This window comes from Lampris incognitus, chromosome 5 (genome assembly GCF_029633865.1).
Source record: "Lampris incognitus isolate fLamInc1 chromosome 5, fLamInc1.hap2, whole genome shotgun sequence".
Taxonomy (NCBI): Eukaryota; Metazoa; Chordata; class Actinopteri; order Lampriformes; family Lampridae; genus Lampris; species Lampris incognitus.
This window is the reverse complement of record NC_079215.1, coordinates 21835604-21859550: the sequence shown is the minus strand read 5'-3', so window position 1 is coordinate 21859550 and position 23947 is coordinate 21835604. Positions and strand designations below refer to the sequence as shown.

Below are 23947 nucleotides of genomic sequence, written 5' to 3'. Positions count from 1 at the left end.
AACCCGATTTGCCTGCACTGAGAAGGGCGAAGTTCCGTTCAGAATGGATCATTGTTTTCCGTCGAAAGTGGTTTAGTTTCTAAACAAGGGTATACAATTATAAACAAAATATAAATGCAGATGATATTCTCAGATTGATAACTGCTCTCTAAGGATTTTGTTTAAGCCTCGTCACCCGGCAAAAAAGCATGATAAATACTGCTCCTAAAGGGAAAAAACAAACAAACAAAATATTGCATTTGAGAGGGGGCAAAGTCTTCACAAACGCCATATAAGCTGATGCCTAGCTGGCTCTTGCAGGGCAGGTAAACAACATTGTCATATGTGATAAACTATATTGCTGACAATGCAATTCAGACTGGTCACTGATGTTGGTCTCTAGGATTTTTATTTACTAATTGTTGCCTATCATTAACAAGTTTAATTTTAACTTTGCAAAGTGTACTTAAAAATCATTTAGGGGAGCCGCTTAATTTAAATCTTGATTGACGATTTCTTTGAATAAACATGCAGGTATAATCCATCGTTAGCTGTTTTCCAAACAAAGTATATACCTACTGTTATTTACATCAAACTAAATATTCCCAAAATTTGGTATCAGATGTTTTATTACGTAACATGTCATAGGTGGCCCAAGATATTGTAACCCCTGAAATCTTGCCCTAAAAAACTCAGATCGTTTTGAGTGTGAGGTTCTTTTTGGGTCATGCTTGACAATAAATTGGAAAAAAAATATATAATCTTTAATCTAACGTGCTGCAGTACCAGTGGCACAAAAAAATCATTTGCTTACCATTTTAAAATTATTGTTTAATACGCGTTTAAACTACACTCCCGCCCCCTCCCGCGCGCGCACACACACACGCACACGCACACACACACACCTTCTCGTCATAGGAAGATACGAATCGGAAACGAACTTCTGTCTCGACTCTGTGAATTTAGCACATCGCTAGCTGTCAACCCATGTTCAACAAGACAAAGTAAGATTTGAGCCTTTGTTATATCCGCTACAGTGTTGTTTTACAGTATTGCTTTAACCCGAGTCCTCATGCCCAAGGTATAAAAAAGTGAAAACAGTTACATGTTTGTCTTGCTAACATAAACAATATTAACGTCATTGCCTCGTCGCCTTGTGTTAGCTGTCGTTAGCAAGCTGAACCTAGGTCAGTTACATGAACGCTACGTCTCTGCCGTTGATCCCTACTAGCTTACTTCGTCCGTTTGTTGGCCGACGATCAGTTATTATCTATGTTTTGAAAAGTCATGTTAATGCCCGCAACGCTTTGGTGAACTTTGACCTTACCGTGGAGCAAAGCGTAGCCCATAATAGCTGTTAACGTTGCAAACGAGAACATAAGCCTGCGTTTGATCCAGTTTTTTTCGACCAGTATATTTGCATTTAATGTAAGGTATGAGGTTAATCAGTTTCTATATTAAGTTAAACAATGTCGTTGATGTTTATAGATTAACTACATTACCCACAGAGTCCCCGTTCTTCAGAGGCAAACATCAAATCTGAAGGGCCAACAGTATTGTGTGTTGCCAGCACGAAGCCCTCTTAGACATGGCTTTTTTAACAATGTAAAGTTAAGACTTTTAAACAAAACATAACAGAAATATAAATATACACTTTTTAAGATTTGAATTGAGCTTCGATTCTAACCAAGGAAATAAATCCATTGGAATGAATTCATTAGACACTAATTAATGGATTTCTAATGACTGGGAATACAGATATGCATTTGATGGTCACAGATATGCCAAACTACAGTCAGGATAACGAGTATGCATATGAGCTTCCCTGAAAAGGTTTCTGATAGTCAGCGCAGAAATTATTCAGCTATGCTAACCAACAGTTTTATCAGCTGTTCGTGTGGCCGGTCTCAGAAGATCCCTCAGGTGAAGGTCCAGGGTCAGTGTCACTATCAGGATGGTGTCATACAAACGTCTGAACCCTGAAGATGTGCAGTTCACAAGTGCGGTGTTGTCAGAAGAGCCTGCTCCTGTCCTTAAAGAGGTAATCCTCAGCTAATGTGTTGTACATTGTAAGAGCAATTGTAATAGTAATAGGGTGGAAAAGGGTGGGGATACCTGCGGTCAGTTTAGACTGAAGAGGTCACTTAGATGAGTGATGAAATGTTTCTGTCAATAAACGGTGTATCCAGATTAAGTGATTCAACTTTCTTTGATTTTCTTACCTGGATTATTGAGCATGCATAAAAAGGACATGTAATAGTAATACAATGTAGCCTAATGATTTAAGTCTCAGAAAGTTGAATCAGTTCATCTGGACACAAAATTTAGTGGGAGAAATGTGACTTCGTCAGTCTCAGCTGACTGCAGGTATCCCCAACCTTATAAACAGCACAGTTGCGTAATGACTGAAACCGGCGATTGGTTTCATATGGAAATTAAATTAAGTTTCCTTTATTAATCCCCTTGGGGAAATTCAGTCACTGCAAATTGACCCATCCTAGCTGGGATCTGTATAGTTAGGAGCAGTGGGCTGCTTCCTTCATGCTGCACCAGGGGACCAACTCCAGTTCTTTTACCATTGCCTTGGTCAGGGGCACAGACGGGAGTATAACCTTAACATGCATGTTTCTTTTTTGATGGTAGGGGAAACCGGAGAAAACCCATTGCAGACACAAGGAGAACATGCAAACTCCACACAGAGGACGACCTAGGATGACCCCCAAGGTTGGACACCCCCGGGGTTTGAACCCAGGACCTTCTTGCTGTGAGGCGACAGTGCTAACCACTGGGCCACTGTGCCGTGACCATTAGAGTTACAATGGTCACGTCTATTATTCACAGAGGATTGGTGAATAGCTGCAATCACAGCATTGTAAGATGGCAACAGATGTACTCTTAGCGTCCCTCCTCGGTTCAGGGATTGTTGTACACTCTTCGCATAGATAGCCTCTTTGACTCCTTGTTCAAACCAACGTTCCACCCTGTCAAGGATGTGCACATCCTCATCCTTGAAAGAGTGGCCAGCACTGGTGTGTAGGTGGGTGTAGACCACAGAGTCCTGGCCTGACGATTTAGCTCTTCTGTGTTTTGCTATCCACTTCGCCAGAGTCTGTCAGTCACTTAGATGAGTGATAAAGGTTTCTCCCAATAAACTTTGTGTCCAGATGAACCAATTTAACTTTATGGGATTTCCTTAACTGGATTATTGAGCATGCATCAAGACATAATGGTTTAAGTGATTCCTCAAATCAATAATGGATGGGGTGGCATTTTAAGGCGGCACCCGGTGGTTAGCACTGTTGCCTCGCAGCAAGAAGGTCCTTGAATTCTGGCCATCCCACATCCTTTCTGTGTGGAGTTTGCATGTTCTCCCCATGTCTGCGTGGGTTTCCTCCGAGTGCACTGGTTTCCTCTCACCATCAAAAAGACATGCATATTAGGGTTAATACTCCTGCCTGTGCCCCTGACCGAGACAATGGAAAGAAGAACTGGAATTGGTCCCTGGGCGCTGCAGCTGCCCACTGCTCTTATACGATAGGATGGATTAAATGCAGAGAACAAATTCATTCTAAGAATACAGTGTCAAGGCGTGCCCTGGTGGCTCACCTGGTAGAGTGTGTGCCACATAAGGCTGAGTCCTTATTGCAGTGGCCTGGGTTCGAATCTGGCCCGGGTCCTTTGCTGCATGTCATCCCCTCTCTCTCTCCTGCCTTTCCTCTCTCTCTCTACTATCGCTATCAAATAAAGGCAGAAAATGCCAAAAAAACAAAAAAAATTTCAAAAAGAATACAATGTCAAATAAAAGGGTTTTTGATGAGCGAATGCAAATCCTTCTTGGGCTACCTGCTGCAGCCTTCTTTTTAATCGGAGAGAATTTTTCAGGATACCATTGATGATTGTTAATTGTTTTCTTTATTTGATTCTGCAACTGTGTCTGTGTCAAGGTGGTGGTGACAGAAGAATGTGAGCGTCCCTTGCTCCCATGGAGACCGTCATGCTCTGTCACTAAAAGTCTGCTGGTGCTGGGCTTCCTGCTGTTGCTGCTCTGTGTGGGCTGGCTCCTGGCAACGTTAATCTGGCTGCATGGACCTTCCAGTCAAAACCCACATAAGTCCCCATTACCTGTTCCACCACAAACATCAGACTCTCAAGAAGGACAAACGGGGGCAAACCAGACTGCAGCTGTTCCAAACCTTGAGACTTGCAGTTTAATCCCTGAGGCCTGGAGGTTTGACTGCTATCCTGAAAGAGGGACAGTTGTGACCAAAGCGATGTGTGAGGCAAGGAGCTGCTGCTTTATTCCCACCTCTGCATCTTCCTCCACATCTTCCCAGCCTCGAACAGGGAGGGATGGTGTTCCATGGTGTTTCTACCCTCAAGAGTTCCCAACCTACTCGCTTGTGTCAATAAATGACACAGCCCTGGGACAGAAAGGCAAGCTCGAGAAACAGGTCAGGACCTACTACCCTAGGGACATCCTAACCCTCGAGCTGGAGCTATGGTATGAGACAGAGAAGCGGCTACGTGTTCGGGTGAGTAAAGCTTGCCTACAGTTGTTTCTACCCAGCCACAGGGAATACATATCCTGTCTGTGCTTGTTTTGATCACATGCCATCTTTAAGGCTTTTTACACAGCCTTTTCAAGGCGGGAATGTTGCGATATTAAGCTGCCTCACCATTCTGTGTAAAAGGTACGAAGACAGAATGGGGATGGGGGTCATTGTTGTTCCAGTGTTAAGCCGGCAGTGGAGGTAGTCACAAAGCCGAATCGACATCTGTATAAAAGGGACAGCTGATGATGTTGTGTTACATGTCATAGCGCCTCTGCTTCCGGAACGCCGGCATGCTTTGTAAAATCACACACTGGGGCACGATTATGCCGCCTTTGTGTGGTTCAGTGGAAAAAACAAAAACAAAGGTGGCGTAAAGAAGAGTCTTCATTACGCCATTATTGCGTGATCTCTGTGTAAAAATGCCTTTTGTCTTCCTCTGTAAGAATTTTATCATGATAAATAGTCTTGCTTTTATTTAATGAACAAGCACATTTATTATTAAAAAAAAATCACCTGTCACTCAGTAGCATAGCCTGTCATGTAATTGTGTTAAATGTTAAATGTAAAAAATAACTTTTGCAATAGCTATGATATGGTTGTTATATCACCACCTTTTTGTGACTGACACAAATAATTTCATAGGCTTCATCATCGCTGGCAGTTGTTACACGTTTTAATGAGCAAGAGTCTAAAATCTCCAAAGAAAACTTTTCACACTTAAACAAAGAAGCATATACCAATACCAACACCTTTTACCTTTGTGAAAATTTTCAGTCATAATGTAGGAGTTTGAGAAATTAAGATATTTCTGAAAATCAGAGAATTTTTGTTGATTTGCATGACAGTGGCTACATTTTGTAATTAAACCAGCTACCTTTTTGCTGTTGCAGAAGATGAATACTTTTTGCACCATGTTCCAACAAATATAATTCAAAAAATTTATTCAGGTACTCAAATTAAGAGTGTTTGAGCCGACACAAAGAACAGGCATCAAACATATACTTCCAGATGAATAACGTCACATAGTTCTTTAGAGATAGTTCCACAGATAGCAGTCTTGAAGATAGAATATCCCAAATCCATCATATAAATCTGCCATTCAAGGTTACTTGGCTTGGATCCTTTTTGTAAATCGGATGCCATAGTTAAGTTAAAAATTACATATTTAACACATCTGTATCTCTCTGACAATTTGATAAGCTAAGTTACCTTTAGCTAGCTAGTGCTCTTTAGCTAAAAAGCACAAATGATCACCAAATGTATTAGTCCTCTTAAAAAAAAGTATTTCTTGAGATACTCAGGCTGTAAATACAAGTTATTCACTGCTCAACTGGCACAAATAAGAATAAAGGAACTCAATTTATTACAGATCTCCAAGATAAAGTTGCTTTAACATGTTGATGTATGTTCCCTGGTCTGGTCACCTCTGACATTGGGACAACATTTTTCTACTTCGAGACTGTCCGGTATTTAGATATGCTCTTTTCGTATTAAGATTACAGACCCTTCTGATTCACGGTTTGAAGTGCCGATTACTGTCCCAAATGTCACCGAGAAGGCTGGAAATCTAGCTTACACTGTAGAACTGTCCAAAGAGCCCTTTGGTCTCATAGTGAAGAGGACCGCTACAGGAGCAGTACTGTAAGTAGGACTTGGATAGTCCTATCCAAGTAGGACTTTGATAGGCTACCTTGGCATCTGTTAGGTTAAATATGGGCAATGGTCACAATTAGATAAATACTGAGAGATTAAAAACTGAAAGCCACAGTTTCTCAAAATTCTGAGTTCTCCAAATGGCCTCTGCTGTAACATGCATACTCTGCTTCCCTACTTCTCATCTGCTGCTAGTCTGAACACCACGGTGGCTCCCCTCTTCTATGCAGACCAGTTCCTTCAGTTCTCTAGCTCCCTGCCCAGCCAGTTCATCTATGGCTTAGGGGAGCACCGCTCCTCCTTCCTGCATGATATGCAATGGAACACCCTCACTATGTGGGCGAGAGATGTGCCCCCAATGGTAATGATGCACTCTTGTTGGTCTGCATAATTGTATAGTTTATTGTATAGTTTTTGATTAAACTATACAATACATAACTGTAAAGTTTAATCATAGACACACAAAATGAATGAAAATGGCTGAAATGGAATCATAGACCTTACAGACTTAAACTTAGCTTCAGGTGTTCTGTTACAACTCACAATTGTGCTTTGGTTTCATAGTACTTTAGAACTGGTTTCATTGTACTGTATTTTGTAAGGTGATACTAATAGCCTTGTCTCCCTTTCTATAGGAACTGACTAACCTGTATGGAGCGCATCCCTTTTACCTTGCCATGGAGAAAGGAGGGAATTCACATGGCTTCTTTTTATTGAATAGCAATGCTATGGGTGAGCAGTGTTTACATTTTTAGCGCCATTTCAGTGTTTGCTACAGATCACATCACGCATTAGTGATGCATTGATGGATTATATCTATGAGAGATGGCTGATCCACAGTTTAACAGTTCTTGGGAAATCACAAGATTCAGCATTTATATGAGAGCAGAAGTCCGAAATGGACCAAATGTTACAGAACATGAAATGCCTGCGGCAGAAAAAACTAACCTTAAGGAAAACATGTGGTTTATTGTCAAATAGCAAGGCCTGTTTAAATAACACTACTATAAACTAAAAGGCAGTGACTGGAAAAACTTTGTACAAAGGCTAAATTTAACTGCAACTCTCTACCTACACCATCTTTATTGTGAGATATGATTGACAGAGTCATGTGGTACTGTTGTCATCATGGAGAAAGTTAAGTTGTTGCAGACTTGATGCACAGTCAATACACAACACAAGATAAACACTATAATAAAGCCAGCAAAAAAATAAAAATCCTTTTTGCCCCCCCATATCATCCCATAACATTGAAATATTAACTATGACACCAGACACATAATAAATCAGACCCCTCTCATCCTCCATCCCAATCCATCCAAGCCTTGTTCTGTAAATTTGGCGATATCTATAACCAAATGGATGACTTAATGTTGTGCACGACTTGCTCACAAATTGAAATTAATCTTGCATTTTTTAATTTAATTTTATTCATTTGTATTTTTCAAATCAGATGTGGCACTCCAGCCTGCACCAGCTCTCACCTGGCGGACCATTGGTGGCATCCTTGATTTTTATGTTTTCCTGGGTCCAGACCCTGGTTCTGTAATTGCACAGTACCAAGAAGTTATAGGTCAGTATAACAGAAACCTTTTGGGAATTGTGAGACTCTGACTTTTACATTTTGCTGAGGAATGATTTGAAAAAAAAATCAAGTTTTCTATCCCAACTACTTTAAATCTCTCACACTTCTTACCACTCCATCAAAATGCTTTCTTTACTGCGCCTATAGGGGTGACCCTGCCCCCTTGATTGAGCTTCCTCTTGGTTCTTAGCGGTCAGCATGGCGGACAAAGAGCCTAGTAGTGGTTCGAGTGGTGTGGGTGCCACTGAATTAGTTCCTGAAAGAGCCCATGTAATGTGTGTCATTTGGAAATGCTTTCCATTTCAGGCACATGGACACTGAAAAAAGCACTGGTGTGTGTAAAGTTTGCTGGAAAGGGATTGGAACCAAGTCTGACAACACCACAAATCTTTTCAGTCACCTCATGCTAGAGCACTTAATTGAATGTGATTAATGTTTCAAACTTGGGGAAACAGTGAGTCCCTCTCCCTCTCTAAAGCATAACCTTAGTTCATAGAAACAAACCTCAGTAAAAGAGTCAATGTTAAGTTCCATGTTCTGTGAAAGGATGAGCACAAAGTTGAGGGAGATAATGGATGTGTACAAATTGTTCATGGTACGTACTAATAGTATGCACATTTTTAGTATGCTCTCGCTAAGGCAGAATCGAAACGGATGAGGCAGAATTGACAAAATTCTTCTGGTATTACGAAGGGTCACTTTCGCTTGGATGTGAATCTGCCAAGTGTGACGCATGTGAGATGATGCAGTGCATACTATTAATAGTTTTTAAATAAATGTTCTGGTTTACAATATGAATAATTTTGGTACAAGTCAGTTTTATTTATTTTTTACATATTAATTTTTTAACACAAATATCGAATCATATCGAGGGTTGTCAGTAAAACATCAGGATTCAGGAACAATTTATTGTCATTTCAATCATGTACTTGCGTACACAGAAGAAACAACATTTCATTTCTCCTAGCCCACAGCAGTGCAACACAAAAGATAAAAACACATATCCAAAATTTCCCAAAGTGACACCACGAAACACATACAAAAACAGAGAGAACAAACAAAGAAACACAAACAGTTAATAACACAGTCCATTCAGTGCAAAACAGTCCAAAAATTTCACTGTCCAACGAACGAACACCAGCCAGGATGACTGTCAGAACTACCGGTCTGCATGGGCTAGCAGTAAGCTTAGCCCGCCCTGCTTCCGTGTCCTGTCAGACTGCCCTCGGTGTTTCCTCTTGGGTGCAGCTCCGGGCAGGACTGTAGTCCCTGGGCCCACCGGACGCAGCAGACCAGGCTCTCTCAGCCAATCCAACGCCAGCTCTCCCAGCCATTAAATGAAAAAAATCGATGATCAAAATAAAAACTTCACACGATGACACAAACTTAGATATAGACGTGGACAAAGACACTGCATAGTCGGTACTGGGTGAGGCTGCTGCAAATGTAAGTTTGCGCCGCCATCTTCCCACACTGGAAGCAGGGATGATATCATGATGTCAGATTTAGTCCATATCGCCCAGCACTACAAGAAACAAACAATTCTCTTTGTAAACAATTTGCATTGTAGTCTTGTACAACAAATATGGCATTAATGAAAGTGTTCAAAAATCTGATAATTTCTAGAAAATATTTGAGTCTTACAAGATGTCCTGAGAGTATACATTTTATCATCATACTGGCATGAATAAGAATTCAATCTGTGCTCCTAAATGTTTTTAAATCCATCAAGAAAATTTAGTTTGGATGTATGTGCAAGATTTTTTGGGGCATTTTTTACCTTTATTAGATAGCGACGGTGAAGAGGCAGATAGGAAATGAGAGCGAGAGGTGTATGACATGCAACAAAGGTCGCCGGCTAGAATTGAACCAGTGACAGTTGCGACCATGTAGCATGCGCTGTAACCATTCGGCTACGAAGGCACCACGTACTCATATTTTTACTGCAGATTGAGAAATGAGGCTCAATGTTGGCTCTGTGGTGTAGCGATGCACGAGGGCAGAAGCTAATGTTGAGCCACCCTGGGACATGTTAATTTCCTCATGACCTTCCAGGTTAACTTTTTTTAAAATAATCTCGGTGTACCTAAAAAAAAAAGACAAAGTGTAAAAAAGTTGGATTGTCTACTAGTGTAGCGCAGCGGCGCACCACAACACTTAAGATCATATAAGGCATTTGAAGAAACCATGTCAAAATGTTTTTTTTTTTACCTTATTTATGTATTTAAGATTTGTGTTATATAGTCAAATAAGTCTTCACCAAATGTTTTTTGGCATTAACAGAAAAACAACACGTTATAAGAATAGTTGCACATTCACGGAGAAGTGCAATTTACTCAATAAAGCAAATGAATGGTATCATATCTTCACTGGCCCATCTGTCAGACATGATAATTCAGTCAATTATCTTGTTTAACTGTTAAAAATATGAGTGTGTGGGCATCTGGGTGGTGTGGCGGTCTATTCCATTGCCTACCAACATGGGGTTTGCCGGTTAGAATCCACGTGTTGCCTCCGGTTTGGTCAGGCTTCCCTACAGACACAATTGGCTGTGTCTGCGGGTGGGAAGCCTGATGTGGGTATGTGTCCAGGTTGCTGTACTAGCATCTCCTCTGGTCGGTCGGGGTGCCTGTTTGGGGGGGAGGAGGAACTGGGGGGAATAGCATGATCATCCCACGCGCTACGTCCGCCTGGCGAAACTCCTCGCTGTCAGGTGAAAAGAAGCGGCTGGTGACTCCACATGTATCGGAGGAAGCATGTGGTAATCTGCAGCCCTCCCCGGATTGGCAGAGGGGGTGGAGCAGCGACCGAGACAGCTTGGAAGAGTGGGGTAATTGGCCAAATACAATTGGGGAGAAAAAGGGACGGGGAGATTAGTGCATGAGTGCCAGCACGCTCCATGGGCTTTCAACTCAAAAAGACTCAACAGTACATTCCAGCATCCTGGAACCACTTTGTTCTGTACCTGATGTCAGTGAAATCAACACAGCTGTATCCGTACTTGTTAAGGAGCGCATGATTAACATTTGGGTTACAAGTTGGGTTGCTACTATCCAATACAACTACTTCAGTAAATCAATAATTTTTTTGATACATTGAGTTGATCTCCCAAAGAAGTGGTGATTTATTTCAATTCTCGAATCCCTTTGTTTCTTCCACAGTGACAAAGTAAATCTTGGCCATTACTCTTTTTTTTCATGATTCTTATTCTTCTCACCTCTCCCTCCTCCCACAGGCTATCCAGCTATGCCTATTTACTGGGCTCTAGGTTACCATCTCTGTCGCTGGGGTTACAAGACCAGCAATGCCACCTGGGATACGGTCAGAAACATGAGAAATTATGGAATACCACAGGTAAAGAGAATGTGTGTGTGTGTGTGTGTGTGTGTGTGTGTGTGTGTGTGTGTGTGTGTGTGTGTGTGTGTGTGTGTGTGTGTGTGTGTGTGTGTGTGTGTGTGTGTCCTTTTCACTGCCAAGAGTCTTGTAGAAATATAAATCTTTGGGTTTATTTGTTTGCAGGATGTCCAGTGGAATGATATTGACTACATGGAGCATTTCCTTGACTTCACATATGACCCTGCAAGTTTCTCCACACTGCCTGACCTAGTCAAGGACCTACATGCTCACAACCAGCGCTATGTCATGATCCTTGTATGTACACATTGTGTATCTTTGAACCCCTGATTGATGGGCATTTTGTTTCTGTATTTCCATGCTCATGTGACCCCTTTGCCACTCTACATCCAGGACCCAGGTATCAGTAGCACCCAGGGTGAGGGGTCGTATTGGCCATACGATGAAGGATTAAGGAGAGGGATTTTTATCAATGACTCAAATGGAAACACACTAATTGGGAAGGTGAGAGACACAGCTGTGAGACACACAGACATCGCCACAACAACTGGTGATGTATCCTGCATGAGACTATCCTAAAACGTTGTTCATCACATATACATACACAAAAATACAAATTAACAGGCCTTCTCCAAATCTATCTTCCTCTGTCTATGATCTTCCTTCCCATAGGTAAAGATGGAGAGATTGCCAGAGCTGATTTTTTCACTTCTAAGTGTCATATATTAAATGTTTATATATCTATTTATTTATAGTGGTCATTGCATGTTTCCAAACAGATGGGTTTTTATTCTTTTTCTGTACTGTTTGTCTGTACTTTGTAGAGGAATACTTTTTCCATTTGTTTGTTTGATTTTCAAAGTTGAAGGTAAAGATGCATTAAAAGTTTAAAATTTCCATCCCTCCCTCCAGGTCTGGCCTGGGATGACAGCTTATCCTGATTTTTCCAATCATTTCACCCATGAATGGTGGCATGACAACATCAAGAGGTTCCATGAGAGGGTGCCATTTGATGGGTTATGGATTGTAAGTATGGGTGACAATGCCAGAAAACCAATGAGCAAATGTCTTTGATTATCTTATTGTAACATCATTATGCCATCATTGATCTGAAACTGGGCTTCCTTGACTCCTGTGAAATTTGGTCATAGGATATGAACGAGCCATCTAACTTTGTGGATGGGTCGACCGTTGGCTGTCCGTTGAACAATCTTGAAAATCCCCCCTACATGCCAGGTGAGAAGCAAAAAACACATGTGCTCGCATGCACACACAATCACAAAAACGATTTCCAAATTGTATTTTTTCTCCTTTAGGAGTCCTTGGGGGATTGCTAAGAGCCAAGACTGTGTGTGCGTCCGCTCAGCAGAAGATTTCTTTGCACTATAACCTGCACAGCCTCTACGGACTCATGGAGGCTAAAGCCTCTTCATGGTGGATACTCACATACACACACACACACACACACACACACATACCACAGAAAAATACTGAAAGATTCCTTTGTTATTATTTGATAAGATCTACTTTATTAATCCACAAGGATTAATAAAGTAAAAATAAAGTTTAAAAAGAAAAAAACCGTTCTATGTACTGTCTCCTCTTTAGTGCTCTGAAGCGTATTTTGGGAAAGAGACCATTCGTGATCTCTCGCTCCACTTTCCCCAGCCAGGGGATGTACTCTGGTCACTGGCTAGGAGACAACAGGAGCCAGTGGAAAGACTTATATACTTCTATAGCAGGTTTGAACACTTGGACTCAATTCTTTTTTCTAAATGTCTTGAGTTTCTTGGGATTTTTTTTAAAAAGATTGCAAATTTTTCTGAGCGTCCTTCACAGAACAGAAGTTTGATGATCAAAATTAAGGTCTGATATTTGTAACTCTCCAGACACAATCTCTGCAGTCTTCACAGCTTGGGTTTTCTCTGCATAACATGAATTTGTAAATGATATCTCAGCTTTGGTCAAATCAGATGCACAGTGAGTTACTATATATACTACTAGTACTACCACTACTACTACTGCTATTTTCAGCTGCTGCCATTAGGGGTCGCCACAGTGGATCATCTGTTTCCATTTCTTCCTGTCCTCTGCATCTTCCTCTGTCACACCAGCCACTTGCATGTCCTCTCTCACCACATCCATAAACCTCTTTGGCCTTCCTCTTTTCTTCTTCCCTGGTAGCTCCATATTCAGCATCCTTCTCCCAGTATACCCAGCACCTCTCCTCCACACGTGTCCAAGTCATCTCAATCTTGCCTCTCTTGCTTTGTCTCCAAACCATCAAAACTGAGCTACCTCTCTAATATACTCGTTCCTAATCCTGTCCCTCTTCATCACTCCCAATGAAAATCTTAGCATCTTCAACTCTGCCACCTCCAGCTTCGCCTCCTGTCTTTTCGTCAGTGCCACTGTCTCCAAACCATATAACACAGCTGGTCTCACAACCATCTTGCAAACCCTCCATTTAACTCTTGCTGGTACCCTTCTGTCGCAAATCACTCCTGACATTCTTTTCCATCCAATCCATCCTGCCTGCACTCTCTTTTTCACTTCTCTTCTGCATTTCCCATTACTTTGGACAGTTGACCCCAAGTATTTAAACTCATACGCCTTCGTCACCTCTACTCCCTGCATCCTTACTATTCCACTGTCCTCCCTCTCATTCACACATATGTATTCCATCTTGCTCCTACTGACTTTCATTCCTCTTCTCTCCGGTGCATACCTCCACCTCTCCAGGCACTCAACCTGCACCCTATTCTCGCTACAGATCATAATGTCATCCGCAAACATCATAGTCCACGAAGATTCCTGCCTGATCTCGTCCGTCAACCTGTCCATCACCACTGCAAACAAGAAAGGGCTCTGAGCTGATCCTTGATGTAATTCCACCTCCGCCTTGGACCCATCTGTCATTCCAACCACACACCTCACCACTGTCACACTTCCCTCATACATATCCTGCACCACTCCTACATACTTCTCTGCCACTCCCGACTTCCTCATACAATACCACACCTCCTCTCTCGGCACCCTGTCATATGCTTTCTCTAAATCCACAAAGACACAATGTAACTCCTTCTGGCCTTCTCTATACTTAATCAACATTCTCAAAGCAAACATCGCATCTGTAGTACTCTTTCATGGCATGAAACCATACTGCTGCTCACTAATCGTCACCTCTCCTCTTAACCTAGCTTCTATTACTCTTTCCCATATCTTCATGCTGTGGCTGATCAACTTTATACCTCTGTAGTTGCTACAGTTCTGCACATCACCCTTGTTCTTGAAAATCAGTACCAGTATGCTTCTTCTCCACTCCTCAGGCATCCTTTCACTTTCCAAGATTGTGTTAAACAATCTAGTTAAAAACTCCACTGCCATCTCTCCTAAACATTCCATGCCTCCACAGGTATGTCATCAGGGCCAACTGCCTTTCCACTCTTCATCCTCTTCGTAGCTGCCCTCACTTCCTCCTTGCTAATCCACTGCACTTCCTGATTCACTGTCCCCACATCATCCAACATTGTCTCTTTCATTTTCTTCATTCATCAGCCCCTCAGAGTACTCCTTCCACCTTCTCAACACACTCTCCTCACTTGTCAGCACATTTCCTTCCATCTCTATCCTTGATCGCCCTAATCTGCTGCACATCCTTCCCAGCTCGGTCCCTCTGTTTAGCCAATCGGCGCAAGTCCTTTTCTCCTTCCGTAGTGTCTCACCTCTCATACAACTCCTCATACACCTTTCCCTTTGCCTTTGCCACCTCTCTCTTCGCTTTATGCTGCATCGTCTTGTGCTCCTGTCTACTTTCTTCATCTCTCTGACTATCCCACTTCTTCTTTGCCAACCTCTTCCTCTGTATACTTTGCTGTACTTCCTCATTCCACCACCAAGTCTCCTTATCTTCCTTCCTCTGTCCTGATGACACACTAAGTACGTTCCTAGCTGTCTCCCTCACTATTTCTGCAGTGGTTGCCCAACCATCCAGCAACTCTTCACTACCACCCAGTGCCTGCCTTAACTCCTCCCTGAAGTCCACACAACAGTCTTCTTTCTTCAACTTCCACCATTTGATCCTTGGCTCTGCCTTCACTCTCTTTCTCTTCTTGGTCTCCAAAGTCATCCTACAGACCACCAGCCGATGCTGCCTAGCTACATTCTCCCGTCACCACATTGCAGTCTCCAATCCCTTTCAGATCGCGCCTTCTACATAAGATATAGTCCACCTGTGTACACTTTCCTCCACTCTTATACATCACTCTGTGTTCGTCCCTCTTCTTGAAATATGTATTCACCACAGCCATTTCCATCCTTTTCGCAAATCCACCACCATCTGTCCTTCCACATTTCTCTCCTTGAGACTATACCTACCCATCAGCTGCTCATCACCTCTGTTCCCTTCACCAACATGCTCATTGAAGTCCACTCCAGTCACCACTCTCCTCCTTGGGTACACTCTCCACCACTTCATCCAACTCACTCCAGAATTCTTCTCTCTCTTCCATCTCACACCCAATGTGCGGGGCATATGCGCTGATAACACTCATCAATACACCTTCAATTTCCAGCTTCATACTCCTCACTCTGTCTGACACTGTCTTCACCTCCAGTACACTCTTGACATACTCTTCCTTCAGAATTACCCCTACCCCATTTCTCCTCCCATTCGCACCATGGTAGAAGAGATTGAACCCACTTCAAATGCTCCTGGCCTTACTCCCCTTCCACCTGGTCTCTTGCACACACAGTATACATACCTTTCTTCTTTCCATCGTATCAGCCAGCTCTCTCCCTTTACCAGTCATAGTGCCAACATTCAAAGTTCTGACTCTCACCTCCACACTCTTACCCTTCCTCCTCTCCCGCTGCCTCTGGACATGCCTCCGCCTCTCCTTTGCCCATCAGTAGCATAGTTTCTACCGGCACCCTGCTGGCCAACAGTACTGGAGGCGGTCGTTGGTAGCCTGGGCCTCAACCGATCTGGTATGGAAACCTGATTTATGATCCGCATATTTGATTTGGCAAATATTTTATGCCAGATGCCCTTCCTGGTGGAACCCTCCCCATTTATCCGGGCTTGGGACCGGCACTAAGAATGCACTGGCTTGTGCATCCCCAGTGGTTGGGTTAGTTACTATATATACATTGGGTTTAAAAAGTATTTGGCTCCCCTTCACTTGATGTTAAAGAACATGTTCTCCTTTTCTTTTCTTTTCTTTTTTTAAACTCAGACCTCGTTAAAAAATTGGACATCATTTGGAATCCTACAGACAAAAACTTAACTGATCGCCTCAGTATTGAGAAACGTATCACTATGCTCAATCGTCTGGGTGAAAACTTTAAACTTTAACTTTCGTTTCACTTCTCAATACTTGGTTTAGATGATTGGATTTTGTTGGACATGATGAAATATGCCTGACTCTCATGTTCAGTTACACAATCCCATGGGGCTATTTTCTTTTTCTAAATTATGTCTGGGTTAAAAAAAAAAGAAAAGAAAAGAACCTTGGAGACTAAATAAGTTATGACCTCCATAGCTAGTGAGATGATTTAGCCTAAGTGAATGAAGGGGGTGAATGAAGGAGCTGGAGGTGGCAGAGTTGAAGATGCTAAGATTTTCATTGGGAATGAGGAAGAAGGACAGGATTAGGGACAAGTATATTAGAGGGACAGCTCAGGTTGGACGGTTTGGAGACAAAGCAAGAGAGGCAAGATTGAGATGGTGGACATGTGTGGAGGAGAGATGCTGGGTATATTGGGAGAAGGATGCTGAATATGGAGCTGTCAGGGGAGAGGAAAAGAGGAAGGCCAAAGAGGAGGTTTATGGATGTGGTGAGGGAAGACATGCAGGTGGCTGATGTGACAGAGGAAGATGCAGAGGACAGGGAGAAATGGAAACAGATGATCTGCTGTGGCGACCCCTAACGGGAACAGCTGAAAGTAATAGTAGTAGTAGAATGAAGGGGGTGAATGCTTTCCCTTTTTCTGTAATTGGCATTTTGTGCTTTCACATTTATTGACCTACTTCTCTTTGATGGAAATGAGCACTCTGAGTTTTTTTTTTAACCAAAACTCTGAAATAATTGTATTTTAAACAAAGCATACTGTCATGAAATTGCTAATTAGCTCACTGCAGATTGGAAAATCTGATGATCTGCCTTCATGAGCGAACACATGTTCTACATCTTCCTTTCAGTACAAGGCCAGTTACACCAAAGTTGATGTGATTTTTTTTTTCTATCTGCTTAAGTTGTTTATGCATTAAGGTTGGTTTCTTACTTTACTGGTTTTGTTGTGACTGAATTTTTGGAAAGTTTTCCAGCCTGTTTAGAGAATTGGTCTGGCATGTAGTATTTATAGGATTTTGTCCCTCCTGTGTTCACTCTTATCATGTCACTCCTCACCTTGCCTCCTTCTCTTCATCCTTTTTCTAGGTATCTTGACATTCAACCTTCTGGGCATTCCGTTGGTGGGAGCCGACATCTGTGGTTTCAGTGAGGAGCCAAATGAGGAGTTGTGTGTTCGTTGGACACAGCTTGGAGCTTTCTATCCCTTTACACGCAACCACAATGCCATAGACATGCAGGTATGATTTTAAACAGTTCCCCATCTTGATCACTGAATACTATTTAAGAAAATGTAAATAAAAAAGACTGTAACACAGTTCAGTCAAATCACACCCTTTCCATTCATATTTGTATGCACCCAAATGTATGTGGCCCTTCGGCCATGTCTCCATTGGAGACTTATTTCAGGGTAACGGTTCTCGTCTTGGTGCTTGAGATGAGCGTGGGGGATAGCGCTCCAAACTGAGTGTTTGGGGGTGATATATTCCTCCTTATTGCTTCCTCCTTATTTATATTATGATCATTTCCATGTGTTGTGTCAAAGAAAAAGGTGTTTTCTGTTGTCAACACTGTTAATTGCTCTATTTTGGTTCTTTTTTTATTTATTTCTCCTCTCTGCTCTGACAAATTAGATCTAGCTTTTGATTCGTTTCCCCTCCTTCGTCCCTATTGGTTGGTGGAATTATGAGTGACAATCAGCTATGCACTTCAGCACAAGCTGAATTTTTTTCATCTTTGGAAAGAAAATGAGCACTCACACCACTAGATGATGAGGAGAGTCAAAATGCAGCCTTTCCACAGAAAATAATGGAAAAAAAATATTGGCAGAGCTTGTTTACAGGTTTCCGGTGGACACAATGGTTTCAAGAAAAGTCAGTGACTGTGTTCCTCAGAATTGATTCTATCTTTATATATATAAAATCCAGTGAGTCAAGTAAATTATTTTTGAGACAGTACAAGCCTGTTTCATGCCATAAGCAATCATATGATTCCTTATGGCATGAAACTGGGTTATTTTGCTCCTCATTTGTTGAGCACTTTCCCTACCATTGAGTGTTTCTTTTAACAAAGATATTCATTTTTATATATATATATATATTCATTTTTATATATTCATTTATATATATATATATATATCCCCAATTTCTGGATGTGTTTCAGCCCCAAGATCCAACTGCTTTCAGCCCCTTTGCACGTACAGCTATGACGCAGGCTTTGCTGCTGCGTTATTCTCTCTTCCCTATCCTCTACACGCTGTTCCATCATGCACATGAGCTGGGGCATACTGTTGCACGACCTCTAATGTTTGAGTAAGTAACACACACACACACACAATTTAACTTCATTTGTTTATTTTTAATCCTTGCCTACCTCATGTGTCTTATGCCTTCTCCTCAGATTCCCCAAGGACACAAAAACATATGGGATAGACAGACAGTTCCTGTGGGGGACAAGTTTGTTGGTGACACCAGTGTTGGATCCTGGGGTAGAATATGTCGTTGGCTACTTCCCGGAGGGGCTGTGGTATGACTACTACACGGTAAGACATGCACAGACACGTGGATGCATTTACATACAAACTCCATTCAGATTTATCAACGTTTGAAATGAAGCTTATAATAATGAATTCACACAGTACTCAATTGTGCAGACCCTTCAACATTAAGGCAACACAATGATGTAAACAATGAGAGAGAAGACAAAATGCTTAGACAAAAGCTCTCCTACTTACCCATCCTTACTGCGCTAGGGGGACGTTGTGCGCAGTCAGGGTGAGGAGATACGTCTCAATGCGCCTTTAGACAAGATCAACCTGCACTTGCGAGAAGGCAGTGTCATACCGACACAGGTGATTATGGTTTTAACTGGTTCATCCTGCACTGTGTATTATCAGGCAGTTTTTTTTTCTTTAGTAATTCTGTATTTTCTTACCCTATCTTCATGTACAAATTTGACACTTTCTGGATAACAGAACTGGCACCATACAATAAAGCAGCATGTGTTGTGATGTCCGTAGTTAATTTATCTCTACAAGATGGACTTAATGAGCTTACTGAAGCCCAGAGGTCAAACAAGTCTCTGCCCTTTTTCCCCGGCTCCTTTTTGTTTTCTCAGCATATTTGTCATATCTGATCTTTCTCGTCACATAATAACATTGGTTCCCTCTGTTGACAGGTTTTGTGTGTTGACAGTCCAGAAATGTAACATGCTCTTCTGTTGTAATCCTGTAAGCAGTTTAGGACTAAGGTTAGCATTCTAGTTAAAATGTAGATCTAAAGTCTAGTTTGTATGTATGTGTGTGTGTGTGTGTGTGGGTGTGTGTGTGTGTGGGTGGGTGGGTGTGGATATGGGTGTGTGCGCACGCAGACACCCAACCTTACCCTGTGGGTGAGCAGTGGTCAGCCTCTGCATTTAATCTCTGCCCTGTCTGAGGATGGTTCTGCAAAGGGGGATCTATTCTGGGATGATGGAGAGAGCATTGACACCTATGAGACCAACCAGTACGCTTACATCGTCTTCACTGTTGCTCAGGTACACGCTGATTCAGGGCACTTTTAGGGGGTTGAAGCCCTTAAAGTCCTTTCTCACAGCTCTTTATCATGGTCAAGCTCAAATCCCATTTGCTACTTCTGGATATATGACCCTACCTAGCCGTAAGGTCATCTTACCACTATCATTCTTTGTTTAATTTTTAAGTGTTTGTACAGTACTCATTGAGGCATGCACAGAGGCATGACGTAACATCCAGCCACCACTTGTTTTCTAGAATGTGATGACTTCTCAAGTGCTCCATAACCATTTAGAGGCCACATACATCACAGTGGAGTCAGCTTCTTTCTATGGTGTTAAGGAGGAGCCTAGCAAGGTGTTGATAAACTCCAGTGATGCTGCCTTCACCTACAGGGCCAATCAGGTGAGGCTAGAGAGCTGATCCACAAACATGGCAGTCAGGGATCTTTATAAACCTGTACAAGTCATTGATGTACCTAATGTATAAGTTTGTACATTTCTGTGATGGTATGTAACGTTAACATGCCTTTTAGGGAAGACGTGTTTGAATGCTATAGTTTGTTTTTTTATTATATTTGAATGATTTTTGTTTTCTTTCCTCTCCAGCAGATGTTAACAGTAAAAGATCTCGGTCTCAACCTCAGCCAGAACTTCACCATCAGCTGGGTATAACGTGTCATGTTTTCAGCAACTGCCATCTCCTTGTTTTGAAGTCACAACTGGAGAAATATGTCATCTGATAAGAAAGGAGTCGCTAACAACAAATATCCCTTTCACACGGAATTAAAATCCTGGGTTTTTACAGGGATTGCCTTTGGTGTGAGGGTCTTGGATATGGCACAGCAGTCTTCTTAGGCATTGGCATGGTGTATCTGACAATGGCCGTGTTGGTTGCGTTCCGACAACATCGTAATTAATTTTGCTCCAGGACCATCATTGCAACTGACCAATCACATTGCTGTGTTGTTGTACCGTTGTGAAACTGGGAAAAAGGCTGTTGTGGGATTAGGTTGTGAGTTAGCGTGGGTTAGCTATCGGTTAGGTTAAAGTTAGCTATCGGTTAAGGTTAGGGTAAGGTAACTGTTAGGTTGAGGTTATGCTAGGTTAGCTTTGATATTTTTCCAGTATTTTTCCCCATGTCGCAAAGGCATAACATCACAAAAATGTGATTGGTCTGTTGCAATGATGGTCCTGGAGCAACATTAACCATGATGTCATGGGAACAACACCGTGATATCAGATTGGGCGCATTGGCATATCATTTCCCTAGAATCGTGTGGATCTGAAAGAATCCTGCAGAATTCCATCATTCACATGTTCAGTGTGTTGTGTTTTAAACATTGGGTTAAACACAGCTAGTGAAAATGAATATTCGCTTTGCATTCTAGCAGCCAAATATTCATGCTTATTTCGCCTCACTGTTGCTGTGGTGTGGAGCTTGTGTGATAACAACTGCAAAAAGAAACTGCGTGTTTTGCATTACTGGTATTGTATGAACATTTGCAACACATAAGGTTAATAAAATCCACCTGCCATTTTTTCAAGCTCAATATAAACAATGAGGTGACAATACAAAGGTGATCATAGATTAAGATCGGGTCTAATGTAACTAAAATGTAGGGATTCACTGTGTGTGTGTGAGGAGGGTTTCTAGGAATGAGCTAGAATCAACTTGACTGTGGGAACTGCAGTCTTATAATCAATGTTTGGATCTGAAAACTAGGAAGATACCAGGATTTTGGTGTGAAAGAGGCTAAAGATAAGTTATACGGAGGAGGTGAAGACTTGTGAGTCTATAAATCCAAAATTGCGCTCCACTGCTCCTTGTCTGCAAACTGCCTTGAAGGTCTGAAGGACTTTTCATATAAATATCTCTGAATTGTCACTACTACTACTACTAATACTACTTTTGGCTGCTCCCGTTAGGGAGCTTCCATTACGGGGCGCCACAGCGGATCTCTGAATTGTCCCAATTTTTACATTTAAAAAAAGACAATTTGTAATTTTCTTTCCTTTTTAAAATCGCAATCTGCACTTTTTTCTTCTCGTCATGAGAAAGATTATGCGAAATCAATTGAAAGGAGGCTCCACCTTCTCTGCCACAAAACTAAAACTGCAAGACTCCTTGCATTTAGTTTATCAGGATGGGTATTGGCTGGGTGATAGCCATAGCGAATAGTTATGGATTATTTTATTTTATCTTATTTTGTTGAAAATTTTCCCCCTTTTTCTCGCCAACTGTACCTGGCCAATCACCATGCACTCCGAGCCGTCCTGGTCGCTGCTCCACCCCCTCTGCTGATCCGGGGAGGGCTGCAGACTACCACATGCCTCCTCTGATACGTGGAGTTGCCAGCCGCTCCTTTCTGCACCTGTGAATATTGTAATATTGTGCAGTAGGTGCATGCGCCTTTACAAATGGTCAAAATCTCTGTCTCCACTGTTCTCAGATTGGTCCCAGAAAATGTTCTGATCGTTTTCTATGTTGTAAGCATGTTGTTAATGCTAACTATCATAGCTTTTCTATGCCCGAGGGTAGCTTTCACTGCAAAGCTTTCATAGAACAACTAAAATTGTCTTGAACCATTTTACTGTGAATTTCCTCAGAATGGCACTCTGACAACAGGGTCCTTTCTATACCAAATGGTATGAATCATAGTTTTTTTCCCCAGAACACCAGTGTTGAAAACTTGCTTAACAACACAATTGGCAGTTAACCCAAAGTGTAGGAATTTGCTCAAGAACTCTAGTACGCATGTCGTCTGAGTCACTTTCCACAAAACCAAACGAAGATTCCCGAAAAGTGGCCGATGTAGACAATGTGGAAACACAGGAGGTTGAATCAGTTCACCGGGATACAACGTTTATTGAGAGAAACATTTCATCACGCATCTAAGTAGATGTTTCTCTCTGAAGTGACCTCTGAAACATTTCTCTCTGCAATGTTTCTCTCTGAAGAGGTCCCTTAGATGAGCAATGAAATGTTTCTCTCTCAATAAACATTGTGTCCAGATGAACTGATTCAATGTTCTGTGATTTCCTTACTTGGATTATTGAGCATGCATAAAGACAATGTTGAAACACTCGAGGAATGTTTTTAAAGACGATTTCATATTCTTTTTGTTTAAATGTAAAGTATTTGATCATGTTCAACTTCTTAAGTGCTGTGCTCTGATGAACTGAGTATCATTTAATAAATGATTTTGACTTCATTTTGACATTCCAGTGTGTTCCTCTCTCCCGGTTTCTTGTCAGGTGCTACAGATTCTTTATCACTTGAGGACCCAATTACAATCCTATACATTTTTTGGTATGACCAGGACACTGTTTTTACAGCAGAGCTGGCATACATTCACATGTATGTTTTTACAGAGTGGGTTTGTGTAGCAGCAGTGTCTAGTCTCATGTCTTGATCACTGAGTTGCTGGACTTTGTCATTAACCATGTTCATATGTACACACAAGATGTGATTGTACTGCAATAAAGACAACGATATGAGGATGAAAATGCTTACCAAAAAAAATACTCTGATAACTAGTGCAAACATGCTCTTAGTTTGGGTTAGCATAGTTGCAGTAATATATGGAGCGCTTTGGTCTTGATTAATGATAATTTCGTGCTTCGCTGTGCAGGACTCCCTGTGTACATAACCTTTGTGTGGTTATTGTACCCTCTCCCGCATCCTTTGAATCTGGCCTTTTCCATTGCTTTGATTTTCCAAAAGAACCCGACCACACAAATCGCTGTCTATCCCAATGCAGTATTCCACTACTGCCATGTTTAAAGTTTATAATTGAAATCTCATGTAAATTATAAACATGGACAGTGTAATCCTTTCCATCATTTGGTTCATATCTTGTATATTTGCATGCATAGTCTTAGAATTGATTAACCAGGTAGTCTTGCATTCAGCCCGTTTGCACAACACTTTTATAGCCTCTTCCTGGTTTTATGCCTTC

The 23947-nt window shown here is 41.7% G+C and overlaps 1 protein-coding gene across 6 annotated transcripts; it reads left to right on the top strand.

The window, feature by feature from the left end:
• Window positions 1–919: 919 nt before the first annotated feature.
• Window positions 920–23200, top strand: gaa2 (alpha glucosidase 2). Of its 6 annotated transcripts, none has more exons than XM_056279918.1 (21): window positions 920–983; window positions 1891–2020; window positions 3924–4511; window positions 6028–6173; window positions 6381–6546; window positions 6821–6917; window positions 7639–7758; window positions 11006–11124; window positions 11290–11421; window positions 11518–11628; window positions 12037–12150; window positions 12276–12360; window positions 12441–12558; window positions 12733–12866; window positions 17565–17716; window positions 18639–18787; window positions 18876–19017; window positions 19228–19326; window positions 19845–20009; window positions 20245–20391; window positions 20595–23200. In XM_056279918.1, the coding sequence occupies exons 2-21, from the start codon at window positions 1934–1936 to the stop codon at window positions 20658–20660; spliced, it is 2937 nt and encodes a 978-aa protein (XP_056135893.1). In that variant the 5' UTR covers window positions 920–983; window positions 1891–1933; the 3' UTR covers window positions 20661–23200. The 6 variants fall into 6 exon arrangements, with proteins under 6 accessions (XP_056135893.1, XP_056135891.1, XP_056135894.1 ...); XM_056279916.1 differs by having other exon boundaries at window positions 1860–2020; XM_056279919.1 differs by having other exon boundaries at window positions 953–983; window positions 1869–2020; window positions 20598–23200.
• Window positions 23201–23947: the final 747 nt, after the last annotated feature.